At 44.3% G+C, this 27,326-nt stretch overlaps 1 protein-coding gene across 1 annotated transcript in view; it reads right to left on the bottom strand.

Moving 5' to 3' along the window:
* ESR2 (estrogen receptor 2) overlaps positions 1-27,326 on the bottom strand; it is a 1,043,222-nt gene that overhangs the window by 348,871 nt on the left and 667,025 nt on the right. Inside the window, exon 6 of the mRNA XM_069207353.1 lies at positions 1,891-2,029. Coding sequence (XP_069063454.1) covers positions 1,891-2,029 — 139 coding nt within the window. The remainder of the gene's footprint in view (positions 1-1,890; positions 2,030-27,326) is intronic.

Below are 27,326 nucleotides of genomic sequence, written 5' to 3'. Positions count from 1 at the left end.
CAGAATTGGTGTAACAAATTAAGACAAATAGGTAAAAACGCGTTCAGAATCATGCGATTTAATTTTATAGTTTGTTTTTATTCAAGAGATTAAGGCCCTCATTCTAACCCTGGCGGTGTAACACCGCCAGGGCAGAGGGCAGAGGAAGCACCGCCAACAGGCTGGCGGTGCTTCCAGGGCCATTCTGACCGCGGCGGTAACGCCGCGGTCAGAAAAGGGGAACCAGCGGCTTCCCGCCGGTTTTCCCCTGGCCCAGGGAATCCCCATGGCGGCGCTGCAAGCAGCGCCGCCATGGGGATTCCGACCCCCTTACCGCCAGCCTGTTCCTGGCGGTTTTCACCGCCAGGAATAGGCTGGCGGTAACGGGTGTCGTGGGGCCACTGGGGGCCCCTGCACTGCCCATGCCACAGGCATGGGCAGTGCAGGGGCACCCTAACAGGGCCCCACCATAATTTTCACTGTCTGCTGAGCAGACAGTGAAAATCGCGACGGGTGCCACTGCACCCGTCGCACCCCTACAACTCCGCCGGCTCCATTCGGAGCCGGCATCCTCGTTGCAGGGGCATTTCCGCTGGGCCGGCGGGTGCTCTTTTGTAGAGCGCCCGCCGGCCCAGCGGAAATGTAAGAATGGCCGCCGCGGTCTTTTGACCGCGGTGCGGTCATTTGTCGGCGGGACTTTGGTGGGCGGCCTCGGCCTCCCGCCCAAGTCAGAATCAGGCCCTAAGGCCCTCATTCTAACCCTGGCGGTGTAACACCGCCAGGGCAGAGGGCAGAGGAAGCACCGCCAACAGGCTGGCGGTGCTTCCAGGGCCATTCTGACCGCGGCGGTAACGCCGCGGTCAGAAAAGGGGAACCGGCGGTTTCCCGCCGGTTTTCCCCTGGCCCAGGGAATCCCCATGGCGGCGCTGCAATCAGCGCCGCCATGGGGATTCCGACCCCCTTACCGCCAGCCTGTTCCTGGCGGTTTTCACCGCCAGGAATAGGCTGCCGGTAACGGGTGTCGTGGGGCCCCTGGGGGCCCCTGCACTGCCCATGCCACAGGCATGGGCAGTGCAGGGGCCCCCTAACAGGGCCCCACCATGATTTTCACTGTCTGCTGAGCAGACAGTGAAAATCGCGACGGGTGCCACTGCACCCGTCGCACTCCTGCAACTTCGCCGGCTCCATTCGGAGCCGGCATCCTCGTTGCAGGGGCATTTCCGCTGGGCCGGCGGGCGCTCTTTTGGAGAGCGCCCGCCGGCCCAGCGGAAATGTAAGAATGGCCGCCGCAGTCTTTTGACCGCGGTGCGGTCATTTGTCGGCGGGACTTTGGCGGGCGGCCTCGGCCGCCCGCCCAAGTCAGAATCAGGCCCTAAATGCTGCCCTTTTACGTGTAAGTATTATATGAATTACAACTGTTTAGCTTTAAATTTAACATGAGAAGTGTCTGTCAATCAGTGCGATAACGAAATGCCATATACAGGACTGAGCGCATTAGCTCGCGTTTGCCTTTTCCTTACCAATTATTATTTGAAGCCATTAAAAGTCTGATAAATACCCATTTGCAACGGTGTAAAAAATGCTGTATCGCAGCCACACATCATAGGGCACTATATTGCCACTTGAACAGCTCTAAAAGTCTGCAGAGACAGTGTTCTCTGCCTTAAGGTTCTTGACATTAGAAGTACTGAATTACATTACAACCTCAACAACTTGCAATTTTTTGTGTGAATTCTCTTTTTTTGCACTGTTCCTGTGATTGTTTTCCTCTTGGTCAACATGCAGAACTTACGCATACAATTGAATACCCTCGTCTTTAGAAGATCAGTGCCTAGGGCCTCCTGCATTTGAGAAAAAGTTGAAAACAAAATTGCGTGCGGTGTCACAGAGGAGAAAGAAACACTTGCTCACCTGCTCACCACAAGGTCTGGTGCAAAGATGAGCTGACCAGGATGATCGATGGATCGCCACATAAGACCCACCATCAACACCTCCAACCAACAGCTCTCAAGTAGCCGCACTTGATCATACAGACTGAGCTCGACGAAACCTTAAATAATGAAAAAGACTGTTGGATAAGTTTGTCATAAACAACATACATGTTTATAGTTTCCTTAGATAGCAGAGCTTGCTGGTAATCTACTACTACTCCCTGATTTGTAGACCCCACAGTGACTTATTAATTGATACTTAACAGTGCCAAGAGATTTCTAAACAACTTTATTCGGCTTTTGGCAGAAACAATACAGTATTCTTTGTAACCCATTGAGTATTTGAGCCTTCTAGTCTACCCACTATTATAGCATAACAAACTATTTTCTTCGTGCCGATCAAAGAAAGAGTCGTGAAGTTTTCTGGGAGTAGATGTACAATTAATTCAGGAGGGCTTTTCCTGGAATATTTAAAGTTTAGTAAATAAGTAAAGGTCGGTTCTTTAGCACGATATTAATAACTTACTTAGGCGCTGATTTATACTTTTTGGTGCAAAACTGCACCAGCACAGTTTTGCACCAAAAGTTTAGCACTGGCTTGCACCATTTCTGAGCACCAGCCGGGCACCATATTTCTGGAATGGTGCAAGCCGATACAAAGGGTAGGCTAGCGTAAAAAAAAATGATGTTAGCCGGATGGGGCTGGCGGTATGGACGAAGGGGGTTTTACACCAAAAAATGACGTTAGGCAAGTTAGAGTAAACAAAAAAATTACTCTAACCTGCCTAGAGTCATTTTCTAACGCAAAACCATCCATACCACATGACTCCTGTCTTAGAATAGACAGGAGTCATGCCCACCACCATAATGGCCAGCACAGGGGACCAGGGACCCCAGGGCACGGCCACTGCACCCAGTGCCATGTAGGGGGGCCCATTTCAGGGCCCCCAATGGCACTTAAAAAAAATACTTACCTGCACTTACCTATACTTACCTGGGATGGGGTCCCCCATTCTCCGCTGTCCCTCTGGTGTGGCTGGGGCCTGGGGAGGGCACCTGTGGGCTTATTCCATGATGTTCCACCATGGAAATAGGCCCACAGTTTCCACTAACGCCTGCCCTGACCCAGGCGTTAACAAATGGTGCAAAGCTGGCTTTGCACCATTTTTTGACCCCTCCTCCCCCCCGTGCGTGATATTTGCACGGGAGGATAAATAAAGTGCTAGGGCTAGTCATTTTTTGCCTGGGAATGCCTACCTTACATCTCATTGATGCAAGGTACTTTTCCGCGGCAAAAAATGACTTTAACTCCAATGTTTTGGCGCTAGGCATGTCTAGCGCCAAAATATAAATATGGAGTTTAGTTTGTGTCGGATTTATGTAAAAAAATAACACAAATCCGGTTCAAACCGAGTATAAATATGTCCCTTAGAGTGAATCAAGAGGTCCTCAAGGTGACTGTGCGATTTCTGCTGTTAGGATGCTGCCAGAATTTGCCTCTTTGAGCTTTGTCTCTTGACTTAAGTTTGAAAGGATGTTCAAATTCTCTTAAATGGTGATAATTTGTCTTTCAACATCGCTATCAGTTTCTCCACTGGGTAAAAATAGAACATCTTAATCCACCACAAGAGAGCAATGTGGGGCAGGTCCTTTACATTTCAGTGTTGACAGTCTAGCAGCTAGTTAGTGGTTTCATGTGGATGTTGACAGAGGGTATAACCCTTCTTTGTTCATGCCTTCCAACAGTAAAGTTAGTGGAGCCATGAGGAGGTTTATACTCATAATATCTTTAATGTGAGCTACCTCCTTTCAATAAATTTGGAAGATGTATCTATACTTCCAACACTTGAGGTAGTGGGTACCTCTATCACTGCACCCTCTATGACATATTTCGGAGCTCCCATATATGGCTTTCAGACAGACTGGGGTTAGGTGCCATCATAGAATAACCTTATAGGCATGCCATTCATACTGAGTACCTATGGATTACTTAACAGTTTATTTCCAAATTAAAATCCAGAAGCTCTCTGTTATGTCCTATCCCAGTTCTTCAACCATTTTTGAGATCGTGGCAGAGACTGGAAAGGTGGGTTTAACGTAACAGCCCTTTACAAGTTAGTATACCCCTTATTGTCTCCCACTCTGATAACAGGTCTTCTGTTTTCTTAGATTCTTTGGTAGCTGGTAATCTATAGTGCACCACTCCCTACTTTTTAAGACTCCATTATTACACAGGCCACACAGCAATAGTTGTGGGCCATTAATCAAATTCAAATAGCCCTTGCCTAGCATTCTTGGCTTAAAATCTCTGCCCCCCCTCCACTGGAGTCATGAGTGTTGGGAAGCCTGTGACTTAGGGCCAGATGTAGCAAACTGTTTGCGACTCGCAAATGGCGAAAATCGCCGTTTGCGACTCGCAAATGCGTGGTATGCAATTCCATTTGCGACCGCGTAAGCGGTCGCAAATGGAGTCGCAGTTACCATCCACTTGAAGTGGATGGTAACCCACTCGCAAACGGGAAGGGGTCCCCATGGGACCCCTTCCCCTTTGTGACTGGACCCAAAATTATTTTTTCAGAGCAGGCAGTGGTCCAAGGGACCACTACCTGCCCTGAAAAAAATCCGAAACTAAAGGTTTCGTTTTTTTTTTCTAAGTGCAGCTCGTTTTCCTTTAAGGAAAACGGGCTACACTTGGAAAAAAAAAAAACTGCTTTATTTAAAAGCAGTCACGGACATGGAGGTCTGCTGTTCCCAGCAGGCCTCCATCCCCGTGAGTGCCCAGAGTCGCTATGGGGGCGCAAATTGCGACCCACCTCATTAATATTAATGAGGTGGGTCTTTGCGACCCCATAGCAACTCGCAGAAGGTGTCTGAGACACCTTTCTGCATAGCAAATTGCGACTTGCAATTTGCGAGTCGCACGGACTCGCAAATTGCAAGTCGCAATTTGCTAGTTTCCTACATCTGGCCCTTAGTGTGTTCTCATTTCTCTATTCTAATATTTCATTGTAGATTTAGTGAAGCTGAGTAGGGGGGCCCTTTTAGGGGATGATGGAGGGAGCTGCAGAAAGTGTCACAGGAGGCCCTTACATGTTTCTTAGTCTAATGTACACCATGGTTTGTGATAAGACAAGGAAACCCATGTAAGAGTTGTCATTAGCTGTGTTGCTAAAATATATATGGCTATGCCAGAAGTTCCGAGCTCACCATCACATGGTATTCTATAAAGTATTGCATTAGCTATTTGCATGGATTTGTTGTTCAATATAAAATTCGCAATTTTCCTCTATATAGTTCTCACTACATCTACTGGGATCTCTATAGGTAAAGGTGTGGTCTGGTAAAGTAACCCCCACAAAACATTGACACAATTTATGATCCATATACATAAAATGTAATGTTTCCCCCATCTGTATAATTTCCTCCTGTGCTTTTGCTACTCCATACCCTTAGACTTTTAAAAGTTGAATTTGAAAGGTACTACAGCAAGGATATTCGATAATTCTTCTACTAGCGACTGGAAAGAAGTAGATTGGTTTGTTAAAAAGCAAAGTATGTCATCTACAAATTCTGACAGTTGCATTTGACCATTCGTGGAAAGCCTGTGATCTCTCTGTTCTTCATTAACTTTGGTATGAAAGATTTTATAGTCAACACAAATACGGAAGGTGAAAATGGACACCCTTAATCGGGACCTCTCCTTCAACACTGCTGTGGGAGTATTGAAGTTGGTCAGATTGAATGAGAGCATCAACGTTCCCAGCCCAGTCCTAACCAGAGTTTTCTTGTGGCATTCCTAGTCAGCGCTACCAAATGCCTTCTTGGTTTTGCGTGATAGACGGAGGAACTGGTTATAAAGCTTTAACTATGAAATTGAGGGTTAATCTAGTGATATCGCCTGTTTGTCAATCTTTTGTAAATGTAAAGCCTTCCTAAAGAGACAAGATGTATACCAGTCATATGTCTATAATTCTAGTTGCGAGACTTTCAGAGAAAATGTTCAAATCACTAGTTAAAAGGGAGATTGAGTTATATGAATCACAAAACTGTGGGTCTTTATTAAGTTTCAGTATTGGCATAATAATTGATTCCATCATACTTGAAGTCACAATTCCATACTCTGAAAAGGAGTTGAACACTTCAGTAAGTGGGGAGATGAATATATCAATGGATGCCTTATAAAAGGAGCTCAGGACTCGATCTGGGCCCACCGTCTTGTTATTAGGATGTGATTTTCTGGGCAGATGCACCTCTTCTTCAGATATTGGGTTTTCAAGATCCTTCAAAACCATTGGTGGGATTGCACAAAAGTAAACTCCCTTTAAATGTTCATCATGTAGTGAAGCATCACTAAATGATGTATCATAAAGCACGTGTAAAAGCAAGTACAGGATTTTATGTGCTCCTGGTCCAATAACTAGCCAACATTATTTTTATCTTTGCTCAGATATAGGTTCCAGTCTATGCTTTATTGATTTTATGCACCAATAATCTATCTGCATTTTCATCCTTTTATTAATATGTCTGTTTGATATCTAGTAGTTTACAAGCAGCCTCATTTTCAGAAGGTCTTCAATTTCTCTTCTAGACCTGCATCATTCCCTATATGTCTGTCTCGAGCCACTATTTTTGTGTTCAACATCAAGTCTAATTATTTCGTACTCTAGAGTGAGCTGCTTAGTTTTAGCCAACCTCACAAAAGTCATTGTATGTGTTATTCGGTCACCTGATCATAGTCTTTGCTGCATCCTATATTGTTGCCCCCGGCATTACCCCAGTTGCATTTCCAATTAGGTTAATGCTTCTCAAGCATTAGCCTGAGTGCTTATAGTTAAAGTCCTGTCTGTGTCTGTCAAAGTAGATGATAATAGGAACTAATATGTATGTGAGTAGGCTCTATAAACTTTAGAATTGAATATGAATTCCCTGCACATTTCCAGGGTAGTTCACAATGTGTCAGTAAGGTTCAAATCTGCAATTCCTGTTGGTATTGATAGTGGGTCATTGATAGTAGTCATTGATGTGATGCCAGTAAGTGGATGATATTTGCAGTGTCATATCCAACACTATATTAGAGTCCCTCTGATCACTAATCCCATGCTTGTGAGTCTAGCAATGGTAGGGAAGAGTTATGAATAGAGTGTTTCCTTGTTGTCACTGGGACCATACATTGAATTACTGAAAGGAGCTCCCCTAAGGCATAGTACCCTTTCCTCTCAGTCTTTATGAGTAACTTCAAGTCTGAAAGGAATTCTGGACTTAAACAGAATTATGAATCCCCTTACTTTGGACTATGCTATTGAATTTTATTGTGCTTGGTAAAGCCTAAAATGTAACCTCTGCATATCCTGTGCTAATAGATGTAGATCTTGAAGAAGTACTACTTCTCCCACTTTTGTATGTTGACATTTTAAAAGTGCTTTGGGGGAATTTAGGCTATCTGTATTAACATTTTGGAAGGGAGGGTTGGAGCCTGATGGCAAAGATGGCAGACACTTAACTTCATGTCTCCACTGCAGCACCCTAGTATCTTCCACCATCCTGCATCATTCTAATCACCAAGGGCTTAGAGAGGCAAGGAAGTTATAGCCTTCATCTCATGAATTGATTAGTTCATGGAAGGGAAACTCTTTGTCTGAAAAGAGAGCAGTGAGACAAAAGCATAAAAAGGGCTCCCTCTCAGCATGCAAGCGCAAGATGGCAGCCTCATGACAGAGCCTGTTGGTGGTTTGCACCAGTGAACGGTTTCCTCTGTTTTATACAGGGAAATGTTCACCATCAGCAATCATCATTTTTTGCTACTAACAATTTTTGAAAACCCAAAGTCGAAGGCAACCTCACTGAAAAATGTTTGGGAGCAAGGTTACAAAAGTAAGACAACATCATAATATGTATACTAGATAAGGATCACAACATGCCAGATCATTTCTCCAGATACCCCCTGAAATGTACGTTGTCGCACATTCACTAGCAAAAGAGTATTTTCTGAATAGTTTAGGAGTGACCAAAGATAACGAGATACTGGCACTTATCAAGAAAGTGATCTGCACTCAAATGCCATTGCCTTCGCATTTCTTAATGTTTATAAGGAGCTGTCATAGTCTACAAAAAAATGCAGTCGGTCCGGCACAGGAAAGACATTGAGGAATGGGTTTCCCTAAGAGAAGGAACATTTGCAATATTATTTTATTGGGGTTTCTTAAACATAAAAATACCTAAGGGTCACCCCGATATTCTTTTATTTACGGAGTGCTCGGTGAGAATGACCCGTGCATGTTAGATGGACATGCACTGCTTGAACTGCCAGACTGCAAGTGATTATGATGTCCTCACTCTTTTGTTGTCTGACATAAGAATACAGGTTATATAGGCTGTACAATTCTAACACAAAACGATATGTAGGCAGATATGCTAGGAAAGGTTTTATAGTTACATTTCCCACGGTGGGCCTCTTTTAAAATATAGATCTCACTGAAACATTGTCCTTGTTAGGTTCTGATGACGCAGAAATGAAGGTTTTACATTTATTAGCGTATAAACGTAGTGCTGCAATAATCAAGTGTGACTTTAACCGAACTAATAAAGATTGTACGGGGACAAAATGTGCCCTCAGAGTAGGTTGCCAACATTTATAAGCGTGCTTTATATAACGTGATGTATTAGAACTGCACTAATCCGACATAATCGTAAACGTGTGCTATGATTTGCTTGTTTGAAATGTCTTAGCTTAGCATAACTTTAGTGGAGGCTTTGGCCTAGTTGCCTTGTCTCACGGTTTAGATGCTCGTATTTTTCCAATGTGCTAATAAACGTGTATTCTTGCTTGAAGCTGTACTTTTCCAGTGAAGATCGGTTCACATGCTTATCTTTAAGGTTTCGTGCCAGCCTGGCATCTTCTTCTTTGCTCCAAGGTCAATCTGCAGGTGCGGACAATGGAAGCTCTGAAAGTGAGTTAATTGGTAAAATATGTTGCAACTTACGTTCCCGACTTCAAGGATAATGTATGCTTAGGTAAAAGCTTGAGAACTGTTGTTTTTGATTGGACAATTTGAAGCCAACCTATGAACCCTCCAATGGAAGACCCTACTGGATTTGAACTGTTGTCTATTTAAACGAGGTGCACAAGGAGAAAGCAGCCATTTTTATAGCCATTTTTGCTATTACAGCCATTACCCGGACATCATTGCTATTACTCGCCATTACCCGCCATTTTGCAGGACATTGGCCATTATGGCCCATCTTGCTGACATCGTTATTTTGCCGTCTTCTAGAGACTTTTAAGTAATTCTCGCCCTAGAGACTTTAACTTTGATTTGCCCTTTGCATGAAGTAATAGTTTTATCTTGCCGCCGTGAGGCAATTGCCCCGTCCATCCTGCCCCTTTGCCCCATCCCATGCTGACCGAATCCGGTACCTGTGAGACGAAGACTTCCTTGAATGCTGATCGAACTTGGTAAATATGAAAGGAAAATGTACAATTACATTGTGTTTTCTTTTTAGGTAACCAACTGCTGATTTTGATAAGAGCCCTAGTTAGGAGTTTTCCAAATTAATGTTGTTAAATTGTTTTTGCATGAAGACCCACATGCTGATGCTAATTTGAGGTTAGATGAGGATTCATTCGATGCACGATGCAATTTGAGACCTTGTTATGCTGACTAAATGTATGCAATTAGCTCATTACAGATTATAGTTTTAGTGGTTTGTGTTGCTATTATCGAATGCATTGTTATTCAAATGCTGCATAGATTGTACCTGTTTCGCCGCTATGGACAGCTATTAATGTTCATTTACATATATCATTTGGTGTTGAGACACATTTACATTGTGCTAGCTTTGTTAATATAGGGAAATAAATGCATTAACTTTGAATAAACTGGTGTGGTTATTCATGACCGAAAGGTCATGGTTTCGCCGAAATGTTGTCTGGATTAATTGTGAAGTGTTATGTTGATCAGGGCATTGCTTATGTTCGTTATTGATTATTGATTGTTGATTTGATTGATTACTCTCGGGTGAAGAGTGCCCCACTTGGTCAAAAGATTCATCGACCTAAGAGCGTCCAGATACAGGTAATTTATTAGGCTGGAACGCTCTATCAGTAGATGGTAGCAGAGGACGGTTTCGACTTTTGGGACCCCACTCGAGACATACATGGTGTTGAATTAGCGGTTACGACTTTTGAGATCCCACTCGAGAAGTTAAATTAGATTTTTCTTGGGTAAAACAGATTGAGAGAATGATGATGGGCTAAGTCCCCCGCGACTTTCCCGGGATCTCGGAGCTTGCGAATGGAAAGAATGGAGGTGTGGAATCGGCGTTGGTGGTACTAGTGACGGTATGAGTGAAGTTAGGATTTTGCGCTTGCACAGCTTATTGCCGCAGATTGTGTGAAAAGGTTGCGAGGATTTTAGAGAATAGCGGAGGTGCGACTCCGAGTGTAGGAGTAGAGAAGTCGTCGAACTTCATAGAAAATAGCGGAGGTGTGACTCCGAGTGTGAGAGTAGGGAAGTCGTCGAACTTCATGTGCGTGTGGCGCTTTGTGCAGAAAAAGGTCCACGTGGTTGTTGTTGTTGAGACGGGCCCTGCGAGGTCAAGAGACTCCGGAGTATGTTGAAAAGTGTATGAGACACTTGTTTTATGTTGTGGTCTGGTCGGTTTAGTAGGTTGATCGGGCGTGGTCAACAAGTCGGTACGTGTGTTAAGGGAGTGAAAGAAACTTCGACTTCGGGCTTTGACAAATTCTAAGTGCACTAGAATAGATCATTGACAAGTTGAGAGCAGAGTCTGCGGGTCAGATTTGCTTGCGAAAGTGGGGACCGAGAAAGATGGAATAACTGCCGAGGCTAGTGAAAAATCCCTAAGGTCCTGAAGCGATTGTGTTACCCCTCCTGTAGTAAACCGACAGATCTGTTTTATATTTTTTGGTTGCTCGCGATATATGCTAGAAGTTGTTACGAGAGGAGCTGAGTGAAGGAGGACAAGCCGCGAGGCTTTGTCAGCCGCAGTGTGTGTGAGTGTGACGTCACTAGGAGCCGCGCTGGGATAGGTTGGTTGCAGAGAAGGGTCACGCACGGATTGGACGCAGTCCGTGGGGCTCGATTGGAAGGGGAAAGGCAAGCGAAGAGTATTCCGGGAATTAAAGTCACCTATTGATTACAAATTTTGTGAAATAAAAGACGAGAAAATGAAATTTTTTAAAGCGTTAAAGAGTGTGATGAAGGGAGAGTCTTACATTAAAGCGAGCGTAGGAGAGGAGACGCCACCCGAAGGTACACCAGCTTACATTGTAATGGAGGAAAAAGGGGTAGCTCCATGCCTTTGGCTAAAGCAATGGCACAAACTGACAGAGAAACATGGGAGCGTAGCGTTCCCGATCCATGGGACATTCAATATAAGGATCCTAGAGAATTTGAGATTCGCGATGTACGACATGAAGGTACCTCCAAGGCCAGCACAGTTTGAGGCTCTAGCGATTTGGGAACTAATGGCTAGACAGCAACAGCAAAAGAAGTTCGAGACCAGGATGAGAAAGGTAGAAAAGACACTAGCGGACGCTAGGTGGGATAATGCACAGAAGGTGTGGAGGTCAGATGTATTGCAGGGGATAAAATTGTTCCCCGCAATTGCTAAGGAAGAAGAGGAGACAGGCAAGAAAGCTACCTGTAAGACAAACAAGAGGTGTTCCAAAGATAGAGAAGAAGAGTCAGAGGATGAGGAATTCATCATCCAGTTGCTGAACGACCGTCCACCACCCTATGCAGCGAGTGGACAAGGTCCAAGTACTAGTTCTGCCCCTCCGGCACCGGTACAGAATAATGAAACTCCGAATTCAGAAATGCCATCGGGATCTAAGGACCCGAGTTTACTGTTCACCCCGCAGATACCGCAGGTTAGGAGAATATATCCAGATGTGCCTATATTGAAACCAGCAGAAAATTAGTCCCAAGGTACTACAGCAGTGACAACAGTACAGGAATGATTCTAGATCCAACCGTAATGGGAGTACAGAATGGTTGCAACCCAACATTGGCACAAGCCGAGTCAACTCAGCTTTTGATGCCTCAAAAGCAGATGCAGGGGGGAACCGCACATGCTCAGATGACGGGGAGCCAGATGGGCATGCCGGCAATGATGACCCATAGTGTGGGAATGAACATGCCTCAGAACATGGGAAATGGACAGAACCCAGATGCGATAACCCTACCCATTACTGTAGGTCCACCGGTACCTTTGTACACCCAGCCTAACATAGGTATGAGCGGTCAAGGATCAATGCTGCAGAATGGGACGGAAAGGAGGTGCATAGAAAACACTCCAGAGACAACCTCGATAACGGCTCTGCCAACTGGATCTGGGTCCTTGATGGAGTTTAGTCCCATATGTGCTCAGTCAACAGTGGTGAGGTCGAGTCCCCCACTGATGATACCGCTAACATCGAACACTGAGAGGTTGCTGCAACCATCGATGGCAGTCGATGCGAATGCTACACTGATGGGGTTGAATGCGCAACAGCTGACGCAGTGGTTCAACAGTCTGAATTCCACACAAAGCTCAGCCAGTGGGAAGGGAGAAGACTATCTGAATAGAGTCAGGTTGAACATGGAAGCACAAGAATTGGTGGAAGGGACTATGGGTTTGAACAGGTTAGAGTCCTACTCGGAAGAAGAGCTGAGGTATCTATGTCCCAGGATTACGAGAGAGGTGAACAAGGTACACAGAAGGTTGCAAGAAATAGCTGACAAACACGGGATTGAGATAGACAAGACAAAACACTTGAGCAGGAGCTATAGATTGGATTTCGGGACTACAGACTTTGAACACATGAGGTCAGCAGGCATGAAAACGCACCTTAGAGAATTGCTGCAGAGTGCACAAGTGTGGGGGTGCCTAGACAAGTGGGAGAGCAGATGGGCAAAGAAAAAGGAAAAGAAGAAAGACAGTGTCCCAGAGCATAAGGAGAAAAGACCACAGAGTAGTGATGCAATAGCCATGTTACCAATGAGGGAGACAGTAGGGGGAAAATTAGTACATGTACCGTGGCACAGAAGCGACATTCAGTCTTTTACGGATGATTTTCCCAAACTGAGAGAGAAACCGATTGAATGGTATCAACAGACTGATAGGTTTGTGAAGCTTGCAAAATGTCTTTGGGAAGACCTGAACACCCTCTTTGAGATTGTGGTTCCGGCAGATTTGTGGGAAGAATGCAAAAGGGCTGTAGGTTGGCCGACAAGCGAACCAGAGAGAGACAGGGATACGGGTGCACCATCACCTATGGTGATGAGCTTGTACTATAAGGTGATTGAGCATTTGAAGACGAAGGTTGCCGCGAAAAATGTGGATTGGCAGAAGATTGATCGAACTGCCCAAGAGGCTAAAGAGTCGATTCATGGTTACTATGAGAGGTTGTTGAAGGCGTTCAAGAACTACAGTGGCACAGAAACAATAGAGGCGAAGGACATGCTTCATTTTGTGTTTAGGTTTGTGGAAGGGCTGAGACCAGAGATAAGTCAGATGATAAAGACGCATTTGATTTGTTGGCAGTCGAAACCTATTGATGAGGTGTTGAATGATGCGAAATACTGTAGCGACGAAATTGAAGTGAAACAGAAAAGGTTGAAAGAGAAGGTGATGATGATGCAGCTTAAAGCAGCTCAGACAGGTTTGCAAGGGTTGCAGGGGTTCCAACAGCAGGTACCGCAGCCGCAGGGAAATATGGTGTTTCAGCCACAGGCGAGAGGCAGAGGAGGTTTTGTGAGTAATGGTCCGGATTTGAACACTGTTGTGACTCCGAATGGTGTGCAGGCAATGAAAAGGGTGATGCCGTGTCACGTGTGCGGAATCGTCGGACATTGGAAACGCGAGTGCCCGATGGTGGTACAGGAAGGTGCAGGTGTTGGTCAGCAAAACAATGATGTCAATGCATTCCAGACAATGAGGGGACCGAAAATGAGAGGTCCAAACCCAAATTTTCAGGCCATAAATCAGCTGCAGGGATTACAGCCTATGCAGCCGCAGCAGATGCAGATGCCCCGTATGCAGATGAGGCAAATGCAGCCAATGCAACAGCAGTTTCCCATGGTACCTAATCAGCAAATGCAAATACCTTTGGCACCAATGAATCAGCAGCAAGTGATGATTCCTCCACAGGTCTCGAGTCAGGTGATGAATACAAATGGCACAGTACAACAGTTCCCATTACACAGTGAGAATGGAATAAACAATGTATGGGAGAGTGAAAGTTCAGATGAGGAGGGAAATTGTGTGCTTGCAGCATCCTTGGAAGTTGATCAAAAGGGTCCATATGTAGAGGGAAGAGTCATGGGTCATTGTGTTTCATTCTTGGTTGACACAGGAGCCACACGTTCAACTGTTAGGAGCATTGAAGTACCAAATTTGCCACTCTCGGGGAGAACAGTTCAAGTGGTGGGAGTAGCAAACAGGTACCTGACGAACCCAATCACAGACCCAGTACCAGTCAGCATTGGTAACTATCAAGGGTTACATAAATTTGTGGTATGTGACTCAAGCCCAATAGCACTGTTAGGGAGAGACCTATTGTGCAAATTGGGATGTTCGATTATGTGTTCGGACGATGGAATTAGAATTCAGACGAGCAGTGATGGGGAAGAAGAGGAAAGTGTAGAAGGGGATGAGATGGAAACTGTCGATGAGGAATATCCTCTGATTACCCTTTTCCCGATGATAACTGAAGAAGATATTCCAGCTGAATTACGGGAAACAGTCGGAAAAGAAGTGTGGGATATGACAGGAAAGGAAGTGGGATTGGTGAAAGGAGTGGAACCAGTGAAAGTGACAGTAAAACCCAATGCAACCTTTCCCCAGACCCCACAATACCACATGGCACAAGACACCCTCATGAAAGTCGCCCAACTCATTGACGAGTTTGTAAAACAGGGAGTGCTAAAAGAAGTGTTAAGCAGTCCATGTAATTCACCAATCATGGGACTAATAAAGCCGAGTGGAAAGGTCCGAATAGTGCAGGACTTGAGGAAAATAAATGACATCATAGTCAAATGCTGCCCTGTAGTACCGAATCCAGCTGTGATAATGTTTCAAATACCTTGCGATGCCGAATGGTTCTCAGTCATCGACTTGTCACAAGCATTCTTTTCGGTGCCTCTTCATGAGGACAGCCAATTTCTCTTTTGTTTCAAATTCTTAGACAGAGTCTACAGTTGGTGTCGAATTCCTCAAGGGTTTTCTGAGTCACCGTCAATTTTCAATCAGATTCTAAAGAAAGACTTGGAAGCGTTAGAATTGCCATTCGAGTCAACCCTAGTACAGTACATTGATGACTTACTGATTGCAGCTAAGACAGAAAGTGGCTGCACAGCTGATACCATTGCCCTACTGAACCATTTGGGAAGGAATGGACACAAGGTGTCTCCTTCAAAGTTGCAGTTCTGTCAGAAGAAAGTGAAATACTTGGGTCACCAAATAGAGAAAGGGTCACGGAGAATAATGAAGGAAAGAATAACAAGTGTACTTCAAATGAGTCCACCAAAGACAAGGAGGGAGGTGAGGAAGTTTTTGGGGATGGTGAGCTACTGTCGCCAGTGGATTCCCAACTTCTCAACTCTAGCAAAGCCTTTACTGAAACTGACCCAGAAGGATGCCTTGGATGAAATTGAGCTGAAAGGAGATGAGATGGATGCTTTTATTGAACTGAAGGAATGCATGTGCAGGGCTCCAGCTTTAGGTATGCCTGATTACACAAAGCCTTTCACATTGTTTTGTCATGAACGTGATGCATGTTCTCTGTCTGTCTTGACCCAAGCCCATGGTGGCATAAACAGACCAGTAGCATATTTTTCAGCTACTTTGGATCCGGTCGCAGCAGCACTTCCAGGGTGTTTGCGCGCCGTAGCAGCAGTTGGTATCAGCCTCACTCAGAGTGAAGGAATAGTGATGGGACATCCATTAACAGTCATGGTCCCTCACTCAGTTGAGATACTTTTGACCCGCTCCCGAACGCAACACATGACTGGAGCAAGACTCACAAGGTATGAAACAATAATTCTGGGCTCACCGAATGTGCAGCTGAAAAGGTGCACTACGTTGAATCCAGCAACCTTGCTTCCCGGAGAAAATGCTGAAATTGAGAACGCTGAAGACGTCGAACATGACTGCCTTCAGGTGACTGAATTTTGCACAAAACCCCGACCTGACATTAAGGATACTAAGCTTGATGAAAATGACCAAATTATTTTTGTTGATGGGTCATGTTTAAGAGATGCATTGGGAATTTTGAAAGCAGGATATGCTGTATGTACTGTAACAGGTGTCTTGGAAGCGTCCTGGCTTCAAGGAGTCTATTCTGCACAAGTAGCAGAGCTTGTAGCCCTTACAAGAGCATGTCAACTGTCTACATTGATGAAGGTCACCATTTACACTGATAGTCAATACGGGTTTGGAATTGTGCACGACTTTGGGAAACTATGGTCACAGAGACGTTTCCTGACTTCTTCAGGGTCCCCAGTGAAAAACGGGGAGAGAATAAGGGAATTGTTACACGCCATTCAAATGCCAGCCGAAATTGCAGTGGTAAAGTGTAGTGCTCATACAAAAGGACAGGACTATGTTTCCTTGGGAAATGCATGTGCGGATCAAGTCGCAAGATTTTGTGCCTTGAACTGTATATTGCTCAGGGATGAATGGAATTCGATAAGTGAGCCAGAGCTCGAACCAGCTGAAGCATTTGCCTTAATGGTCGTAGATACAATGGACGAACTAAAAGCATTACAGAATAGCGTCAGGGAGGAGGAAAGAGTTTCCTGGATTAAGTCACAATGCACCAAGAGACCAGATGAGTTATGGGTTTCAATTGAGGGAAAATATGTTTTACCAAATTGTCTCTTATCGCAGCTAGCGCGGTTCTATCATGGGCAGGCTCACCTAGGGAGAGATGCCATGATAAGATTGTTCAAAACTGATTGGTTTAACCCCAGATTTCGTCAAGCTGCAGAAGCAGTTTGCCATCGTTGTGTCATTTGCCAGCAGATGAACCCAGGAAAGGGAACAGTTGTGAACGCGAGCCACATTGGCAGGGCGAGTGGCCCGTTCAGCAGAATGCAGATGGACTTCATTGAGATGCCTGTGCATGGAGGTCTGAAGTATGTGTTGGTGATTGTGTGCATTTTTAGTCACTGGATTGAAGCATACCCTACACGTAGAAATGACAGCCTTACAGTTGCAAAACTATTGTTGAGGGAGTTAATACCACGTTTCGGATTCCCGATCTCTTTAGAATCAGATAGGGGAAGTCATTTCAATAACGAGGTGATAAAGTTACTTTGCGCAGCGCTGAACATTGAGCAAAAACTGCATTGTAGCTATCGCCCAGAAGCCTCAGGACTGGTGGAGCAGATGAATGGTACACTGAAATCAAGAATGGCGAAAATATGTGCATCGACAAATTTGAAATGGCCTGACGCATTGCCCTTGGTGTTAATGTCAATGAGAAACACCCCTGACAGAAAGACTGGATTGTCCCCGCACGAAATTCTCATGGGCAGGGCCATGAGACTTCCTGCAGTTCCCGCAAACGCGCTTTTGAATATTACAGATGATATGGTGTTAGACTACTGCAAAGGTCTGGCTGACGTGGTTCGCTCTTTCTCTCACCAGGTGGAAGCAACCACCTTGCCACCGATCCAAGGTCCAGGACACACACTGAAAGCAGGTGACTGGGTCGTGATAAAGAAGCACGTGAGGAAGTCGTGTCTGGAACCCCGTTGGAAAGGCCCTTTCCAAGTGATCCTGACGACAACTACCGCTGTGAAGTGTGCGGGGGTTCCCAACTGGATTCACGCCAGTCATACAAAGAAAGTGTTGTGTCCCACAGATGAGGAAGTTGAAGCGCTGAAACTGCCAGTACCTGATAATAAAGTGTCGAGCGCTGAGACAGAGCAAAACAGAACTGGAAGCGAACAGGCAGACATAGAGGAGAGAGAAATATTCTCTGAGGACGAAACTGATTCACTTGGGGAAGACCAAGGAGAAACCTCAGACAGCGACGAAGCAGCTGAAGGTAGCAAAGAGCCTGAAGCAGCTGAAAGTGACACAGAGCCTGAAGAGAGTAACGGTGACAAAGGGCTCGAAAGAGGTGAAAAAGCAGGAGAGCCTGATCAGAGGAGGGCTTTCCCAGAAGCAGACGGTACAGAAAAAGAAAAGGAAAACCTGCTTGACTCCCCAGAAGGAAGGGACAAGGCAGAACAGAACGAAACTGTTCAAACTCCTTCAGAAGAGATCGCAGGTCCATCAAGTGGACACAGTGCAAAGAAAAGACAAAGTATATCGCCAGTAAAACTAAGAACTAGAGAGAAGTTGAATGACAGTGAAGGGCCAAAAGTGAAAGAGAAAAGAAGGGAAGTGTCTGTCGTGGTACCAACCTCAAGTGAAGAAAAAGACTTGGCCAAAGAGGAAAGTACCAGCGAGGCAGAATCAAAGAGAGAGGCAAAATTGAAAAGGAAAAGGATACCAAACAGGAGATATTCCGGTCCAGAATGGGCATATGTAGTTAATGACGATTGGACTGACGAATTTGTATCTCTTAGCCTCGAGAACGAAGAAGAAGAGATACCAATAGAAAAGAAAAGTTTTATGGACACTGTTGATTGAAAAAAGCTGATAAATGACATTGCTTGCTATAGTATAACGTGATACAACCAGCTGAGACATTGCTAAACCGGATGAAACATTTGCTAACTTGATAAGACTTTGATAACCTGATTGACTCTTAAACCCGATTTGAGACAACATTGCTAACTTTGAAAGAAAAAAAAAAGAAAAAGGGAGAGACTGAGTTCTGAGTTATTGCCGAATTAAGACAAATGCTGCTAACCGATAAGTGACTGGGCTTCTGAAGAAGACTGTGTGAACATTGCGCTCGCTCAGCTTTGTAACTGATTGCTCGCATACATACAGTATTTTTACTCAAATTATGATGTTACCTTTGCATATGTTCCTATAATCACGCAGCTAAGCCAGATTGCTAAAGATTGGGATGCTAAAATAATGAGGGAATTTTTCGAGCCAATGCAACCTTTTGAAACAGCTCACGCTCATAGGGAAAATCTTACCTGCTCGCTATCTGCAGTAGAAATAAGCTTTTTAGATCGCACAGATGAGAGAAGGGCACAAATGAATGCGAAATTAGAAAAGGAGCTACATAAGAGGACTTCAGTAGATAATTATGCTTTTGCCGCAATAAAGACACAAGGGAGAATAGCTTTAGATGCTTGGCATGTAGGGAAATTTTGTATATATCGAGGTGAATCTTATTATGATAACATTTTTGTAGGAGCGAGTGAATGTAAACATACGTTTATCTTTAAGGCCAAATGGACATTCATGCTGAACGGACTTGATCCTGTCATACCAGGTGTATACTACATTTGTGGGCATAATGCCTATTATCGTCTTCCAAAGGGATGGTGGGGGAGATGTTATTTGGGTATAGTGTTCCCAAAGGTTTATCAACTGGATGACCTATTGATGATTCCAAAGACATCTGGATCCCATCGTATCCAGAAAAGAGAGACCGCAGCTGCTGTGGTAGGAGATATATTTGGAGCCATGATTCCTTCATTAGGAGTTGTGTTGAATTCCATCAAAATAAGAAAGTTGTCTACTATAGTTGATAACATGTTGACAAAGTTTTCAGGTGCTATAATCCTGATAGATGCTGAACTTGCAGCGGAAAGAGCTATGACTCTTCAAAACAGGCTTGCCTTAGACATTCTTTTAGCAAAGGATGGCGGCGTTTGCAAAATGCTTGGTGCGCGCCACTGTTGTACGTATATTCCAGACAACAGTCCAAAGATTTAAACAATGCTTGCTAATCTAACAAAAGAAAGTGCAGACTTGAAGGAATTGAAAGAACCAGGAGTGTGGGAGAAGGTTGGAAAGGGACTTGCTTCAGTGGGAAATTGGCTTGGTGGCATTTGGAATGGAATATTGCTAAAAATAATACAGGGAATACTAATAGTACTGATTTGCATTTTTGGAATATGGGGAATAAAAAGAGGAATATTAATGATCATGGCAAGAATTAAAAGAAGGAAGGAAGAGAAAATGATGAAAAGAATGGCAGAAGAATACAAAGCAAGGTCAAGGGGAACTAAAAGGCAAAGAGAACTGACAGAATTTTAATGGAATAAAATTTGTGGGATTAGTTTGTGTGATGACAATTAGTCATCAGAGGAGGGATTGATGACGCAGAAATGAAGGTTTTACATTTATTAGCGTATAAACGTAGTGCTGCAATAATCAAGTGTGACTTTAACCGAACTAATAAAGATTGTACGGGGACAAAATGTGCCCTCAGAGCAGGTTGCCAACATTTATAAGCGTGCTTTATATAACGTGATGTATTAGAACTGCACTAATCCGACATAATCGTAAACGTGTGCTATGATTTGCTTGTTTGAAATGTCTTAGCTTAGCATAACTTTAGTGGAGGCTTTGGCCTAGTTGCCTTGTCTCACGGTTTAGATGCTCGTATTTTTCCAATGTGCTAATAAACGTGTATTCTTGCTTGAAGCTGTACTTTTCCAGTGAAGATCGGTTCACATGCTTATCTTTAAGGTTTCGTGCCAGCCTGGCATCTTCTTCTTTGCTCCAAGGTCAATCTGCAGGTGCGGACAATGGAAGCTCTGAAAGTGAGTTAATTGGTAAAATATGTTGCAACTTACGTTCCCGACTTCAAGGATAATGTATGCTTAGGTAAAAGCTTGAGAACTGTTGTTTTTGATTGGACAATTTGAAGCCAACCTATGAACCCTCCAATGGAAGACCCTACTGGATTTGAACTGTTGTCTATTTAAACCAGGTGCACAAGGAGAAAGCAGCCATTTTTATAGCCATTTTTGCTATTACAGCCATTACCCGGACATCATTGCTATTACTCGCCATTACCCGCCATTTTGCAGGACATTGGCCATTATGGCCCATCTTGCTGACATCGTTATTTTGCCGTCTTCTAGAGACTTTTAAGTAATTCTCGCCCTAGAGACTTTAACTTTGATTTGCCCTTTGCATGAAGTAATAGTTTTATCTTGCCGCCGTGAGGCAATTGCCCCGTCCATCCTGCCCCTTTGCCCCGTCCCATGCTGATCGAATCCGGTACCTGTGAGACGAAGACTTCCTTGAATGCTGATCGAACTTGGTAAATATGAAAGGAAAATGTACAATTGCATTGTGTTTTCTTTTTAGGTAACCAACTGCTGATTTTGATAAGAGCCCTAGTTAGGAGTTTTCCAAATTAATGTTGTTAAATTGTTTTTGCATGAAGACCCACATGCTGATGCTAATTTGAGGTTAGATGAGGATTCATTCGATGCACGATGCAATTTGAGACCTTGTTATGCTGACTAAATGTATGCAATTAGCTCATTACAGATTATAGTTTTAGTGGTTTGTGTTGCTATTATCGAATGCATTGTTATTCACATTCTGCATAGATTGCACCTGTTTCGCCGCTATGGACAGCTATTAATGTTCATTTACATATATCATTTGGTGTTGAGACACATTTAAATTGTGCTAGCTTTGTTAATATAGGGAAATAAATGCATTAACTTTGAATAAACTGGTGTGGTTATTCATGACCGAAAGGTCATGGTTTCGCCGAAATGTTGTCTGGATTAATTGTGAAGTGTTATGTTGATCAGGGCATTGCTTATGTTCGTTATTGATTATTGATTGTTGATTTGATTGATTACTCTCGGGTGAAGAGTGCCCCACTTGGTCAAAAGATTCATCGACCTAAGAGCGTCCAGATACAGGTAATTTATTAGGCTGGAACGCTCTATCAGTTCCATTTTAGAAAATGCCATGTGACAGAACTTGTACTAACCCACAAGAACAGCTCTGATCCGTGTGGAGTAGCTGGTGCTTTTCAAAGTGCACTTGGAGAGGGAATGCAAGTATTGGCATAATTTATATATTATGAGTCTCATTTTCAATTAACTGGATGATTTAGACCCAAAAGCAGTGCATAAAAAAATCCCTATACCAGGCTGTATGCAGTACACTCAATGCTGGAGACATTTCATTTTCAATCTAATGAAGGTAAGGTCAAAGAGGCCACTATCGCCTAAACTGACCCATCCCTATCCAAAAGCGACGAGTGAAGCTAATGTGCAGCTACAAGGAACAGGTAGAATTGGGGTCCGATTACGAGTTCCTCGTTAAATTCGATACCTTGCGTAAACTCCTGTTTATGCACGGTTTGGAATTATGAATTGTTATATATTTAATGCATCCGATAATTAGCGGATGCATTAAATAACTCAGCCTGTATTAACATTGCGGAGGTAGAGCTTTCCGAAATTTAATGGGGGAAAACCATATGGTATTTACAGTATCATGCAGATTTTGGTGTGCTAAACACCAAAATATGCATGTTATTCCCCAACAACTAGTAATAGGTGGTATTTATCACATTCAGTAAACAACATACACCGTGGTATCGTTATTTAGAATGCACAATAAATACCACCTATACTTATAATCAGGCCCTTAGGGCCATATTTATACTTTCTGACTCAAAACTGCGCTGACGCACGTTTGATTCAAAAAGTTTAACGCCGGCTAACGGCATTTCTTTGCGCCACCCGGGAGTCAAATACATACTTCGACGCTTGGCTGCGCACACCACGGGTTAGAGTCATTTTTTTTTTACTCAAACCAGTGCGCCATGTCGTAAACAAAAATGACGCTAACGCAGCAAAAATGACTTTAATCCAGTTTATGACGTCGCAAACCGGATACGTGCCTTTTTTTGCCGAAATAGCGTCAAAAAGCAGCACACACACAGCAAAATGTTCAAAGGAGCCCCAAAATGGATTCCAGAAGCCATGAGAGACCCCAGAATGGTGACAACCGACCAGGAACCAGCCAGGAGGACCCACACAAGACCCAGGAGAGGGTGAAGAAGAAAAGGAAGTGTCGGTTCAGTGCAGAGGAGCATGAAATACTGGTGAAAGAGGTGACGGAACACCAGCATCAACTTTTTTGTCACCTCTAAATTGCCAATTGGGAGGAGAAAGGCAATTTGGCAACAAATTGTCAATAAGATCAACAGTGTAGCAGAAGTACGGAGAACAATCACCAAGTGCAAGAAACGCTGGGATGACTGCAAGCGTAGGACCAAGGAAAAGATGGCAAGGAACAGGAAGGCAGCACTGCAGACTGGAGGTGGGAGTCCAGCACCGCAGGAGGCCCTGGACCAGATGAAGTAAATGGTGGCAGCTGTCATCCCTGAGGAGATCGTCACAGGGATTCAAGGACAGGATGTCAGGACCCCAGCGGCCTGCGGGCGCACCCGCTCATATGTTACAGCTACCATGTCTGTGAAGTTGCGACCCCTTTGTGGCAAAAGTCACCTACCCAGACGATTGGGCCATTGGTGGCTTCATTGCTCTCACCATTACCCATGGACACCAATGTGAAACAACCAGGAAGACAGGGAGGACTTCATTTCCCAGCTTCCCTGATGACAGCCATTTTGGGTGTGGTCAGGCTATAAATACCTGCCACACCCATTTAACCGACGCTTCCTATTCTGAGCATCTGCAAGGAGCTGGTGTCTTCCCACGCTGCTGCCTGGTCCTGATTTTACTTGTTTTTCCTTTGTGAGCGGACGGCTCGCGGCTGTGAGAGGTTTCCTTTTAGGGCATTCCTGCCCTCACTGTGAACTCCGTATTCAGGGTTTTTGGATAATGTAACAGTCCGAGTATGTCGCTTAGCAACATTGTTTCTCTCTGCTGTTTTTTCCTTCTTGATTCAAAGTAACCATTTTCTCCATGACATTTCTGTTGAATTCGGATACATAATTGTTTATGTATATTTTGCTCAGTAAACTGTGTTATTTTCTCGCGCTGTGAATGCGCTAATTCAAGCCACAGTGTTCATTGAGTTTACATGTTATTTATTGGCAAAAAGGAAACAACATTGTACCTTTGTTTCATATTCTCTTGTTGGGACTCGTGTTGAGTGATCTCCTTCAGAAATAAGAATTACATAATAATTTTGCGCTATATGCGTGGCAGTGAAGAACACTACTGTCATTTTATGTTTGATGATTTATAAGACAAGCCGGTTCATTCTAGAGTGATTCTTATTTGGCATGGAGTTCTTATTCTGTGGGATACATTGTCCTGCGGCTTTTCTTGGATCTCTGGTGTAAGAGTGGTGCAGAACTTCATTCCACAATTTCTTGATAGGAATTTTGCTTCTTCTGTTGGCAATTGAAATTAGTGAGATCATTGTGAGGAAGTGATTCATTGTTGCATCATCATTTACTGTATTCCTGTATATTTTGCATTAACCTTTTCCTTTTCATATTTCCCTCCTGGCTGATCCTTCCCGATTACCCCTTCCCCCGGCCGGGCCCCTCCAAAGTTCAGCGCCATAACGGCATCTGACTTGGTGTTGCCTGGAAGTGGGCCCATTATCAGCATCGTGCAGATCCCGAGAACTTGGACCTCCTGACACAGGTCAGAGCAGACTATCAGGATACAACACAGATGCAGGGTAAGTGCCATGAGGAACAAAAATGCCTAATTGCAACTGCAAACGGGGAGGGGGGAATACCTACTACACAATGCATGTCAGCCATGATAATCAGGTAGTGGAAAGGGCAAAGGGGCATGGCACGGGTGCATGGGCTGTGCAGGGGAAACCTGGGGCACAGCACAACACTACACCAACAACCTTTGCATGGGGTTACTCTGCCATGCCAAGGATGTTGGAAAGGCAAAGACAGTCCAGGAGGATAGGGTACAACGTAAAACTGGCCTGCTGTCACACGACAGCTGATATTGTCGCTACATGAACTAGGGTTCAATTTCCAGTCTCAGGCCATATCCGCAAGTGGTATTTACCATTGACAACAGTTGCCACTACCACCTTTGCTGTGTGTGCAGGTCAAGTAGCCAATGGCAGTTACGTCCCCATGGATCAAACACACCCAAAAATAGAGGGTTCAGGATGACAACGTTATCAATCCCCTGTAATTATTAAAAATGTGCAAATCCTGTCAAATGCTCATGTCTATAGGTGCTACAAACATCAGGTATTGTAATTAACATTATGAAGTACACAGCTGTAATGTCATACCCATGCTGCACATGTCAGGGTCTACCCTGTGCCTGTGTTACAATAGCTGCAATTCCACCATGCAACATCTCAAGTGCCATAGTGCTAAGACAGCATTGAGGGGGAGGACATGTGTTTCTAGCTAGTGAAACACACCTGCACAGTCATAAAAGGAAATGGAACACTGCTAGGACCATCAGTGCAATCCAATGTAGCACACATTCCCCAACATCAGCATTACACACTACCAATGCTGACACTCGTATCGTGCCCAATGCTATACATAGTTTATGCTAGGTCTCAGCAACATATTAGTGGATGTGAAATATCAGAGACTGGGTCAGTTCCAGATTGTTAAGTGTGGTGCAGGTGCCATCAGAACACCCACAGCCAGTGCAAGGCACACCATGATAATGGAAGTAAACGGAGGGTTGAGTAGTACAATAAGGTGGCAACATACAATTTGGGCAGAACCTACTCCTAGAGGATGTGATGCAGACATTTCCCCAAACTGCCCACACTATAGGTGACATGCTGGGAGAATGCTAATATTAATGACAGTAACAATGAACAGGACCCAAGATCACAATGTGCAACTAATAGGAAGTCAGGAACGTCACATTACAACTGCCACAACACAGACACACTAATTGCAAATATCTCATTGCAGAGGACGAAGGCTCTCCGGGGATATGCCTGTCCTGGACTCCCCTGAAGGCATGTTTGACGAGCTGACAAACATTAGCCAGCAGACCCTCCAAGATGTACTTGGAACCCTCCAGACCCCACCTTCAGTGGCAAGGAGGAGAACAGAAGTAGCAGCCATCACAGAGGACCCACCCACCACCCCAATTGTACGACCTGCCAGCTTCAACCCAGCTGAGGACTCTGAGGACACTGGTACAACCAAGGACTCTAGTTGGAGTACAGCGGGAGATGGCCAAGGAGGTGCGGGTGGGGATGCAAAATATGACAGCCAGCCTTGAGGGGATGCGTTTGTGCATGATGTAATCTGCAGAACAGGCAGAAGCCATGCAAGCGCTAACATCCATCCTGCAAGGACTACAACAAAGTGTAAAGGAGGTCACCACTGCAGTAAGGAAGTTGTCACAACACCTCGCACTCCAAACCTTTCACTTCGTGCACAAATGCAATCATGACCCCCTCAGGGCCGACCTGGCTGCCTACCACAGTGATGTAGCTGCTATACTTAAGAACCAACAGCTCCTCCTTGCTGCAGTACTTCCCTTAATAGCCCCACAGTTGGCAGTTACCGGGATTTCTGACTCCACGTCTTCAAACACTGAAATGTGTGTTACCCCTTCAAACCCACCACCACCAAGGGAAGAGGAGACGACACACACATCAGAAGATGAAGACGTGGAACAGATCACCTTCACCCGTAAGAGTACCCGGTAGCACAAGTCCATGCCACATGGGCACTGATATCCTAGGTCCTGTGCTTGTTAGCATGCCAGTCTTGCAACAGCTGCTCACATGCACTGTTCTCCAGCAAACTGTTTACCTTGACACTATGAGTGTCTCTCACTACCTCATTGGGAATTCATGTTCCTCTACACTGTATGACACTTCACCCCAGCATGTCCAATGACATGTCCCATTGCACTTGTGTAGCATCACAATAGAAGGCGTCACACTCATGGACTCAAAATCCTAGACTATGTAAATATTGCACTTCAGCACTTTCAAATAAATAGCACTTACACAACCACTTTGTCTCTGTGTAATGTGACACATCAACTGTGTAGGAGATTAGTGATGTATGTCACATGTAAATGGCCATAGAATGTCAATTCAACTGCATTGAAAGATTGTGGGCTGATAACTATGCATTGGGGTCTGGATTGTATTTTCATCTGCGCTTCCTGAGGCTTATTTCTGAAGTAAATTGAAAACTAACAGTATAATGCTGTGTTGGACTGAAAAAGTCTGCTTCAAGGTCTCTTTAAGCTGAAAATCAATGTGTTAAACATTCCCTTCAAGACAATCTTTCTGTATGTGACATCTGACTATAAACTTTCATCACACACAACCACACCAGACAGCAGGAATGGATGTGTTTGAGTGTATGGACATTTATGTAACCTGGGAGTACAATGTAAGAAATGATAGGTGTGAGTTATGTATACAATACTACATAAGGTTAAAACCTCATTCAGCTTTTCAGGGTTCACATAAACATCAGGCTGCAGGCAGACGTACCACAGTGGCCAAGATTCCTAATCATGTTTCAAATGATGAGAGATTTAAAACACACATCCAAAC

Source organism: Pleurodeles waltl, chromosome 9 (genome assembly GCF_031143425.1).
Source record: "Pleurodeles waltl isolate 20211129_DDA chromosome 9, aPleWal1.hap1.20221129, whole genome shotgun sequence".
Taxonomy (NCBI): Eukaryota; Metazoa; Chordata; class Amphibia; order Caudata; family Salamandridae; genus Pleurodeles; species Pleurodeles waltl.
This window is presented reverse-complemented; position numbering and strand designations above follow the sequence as displayed.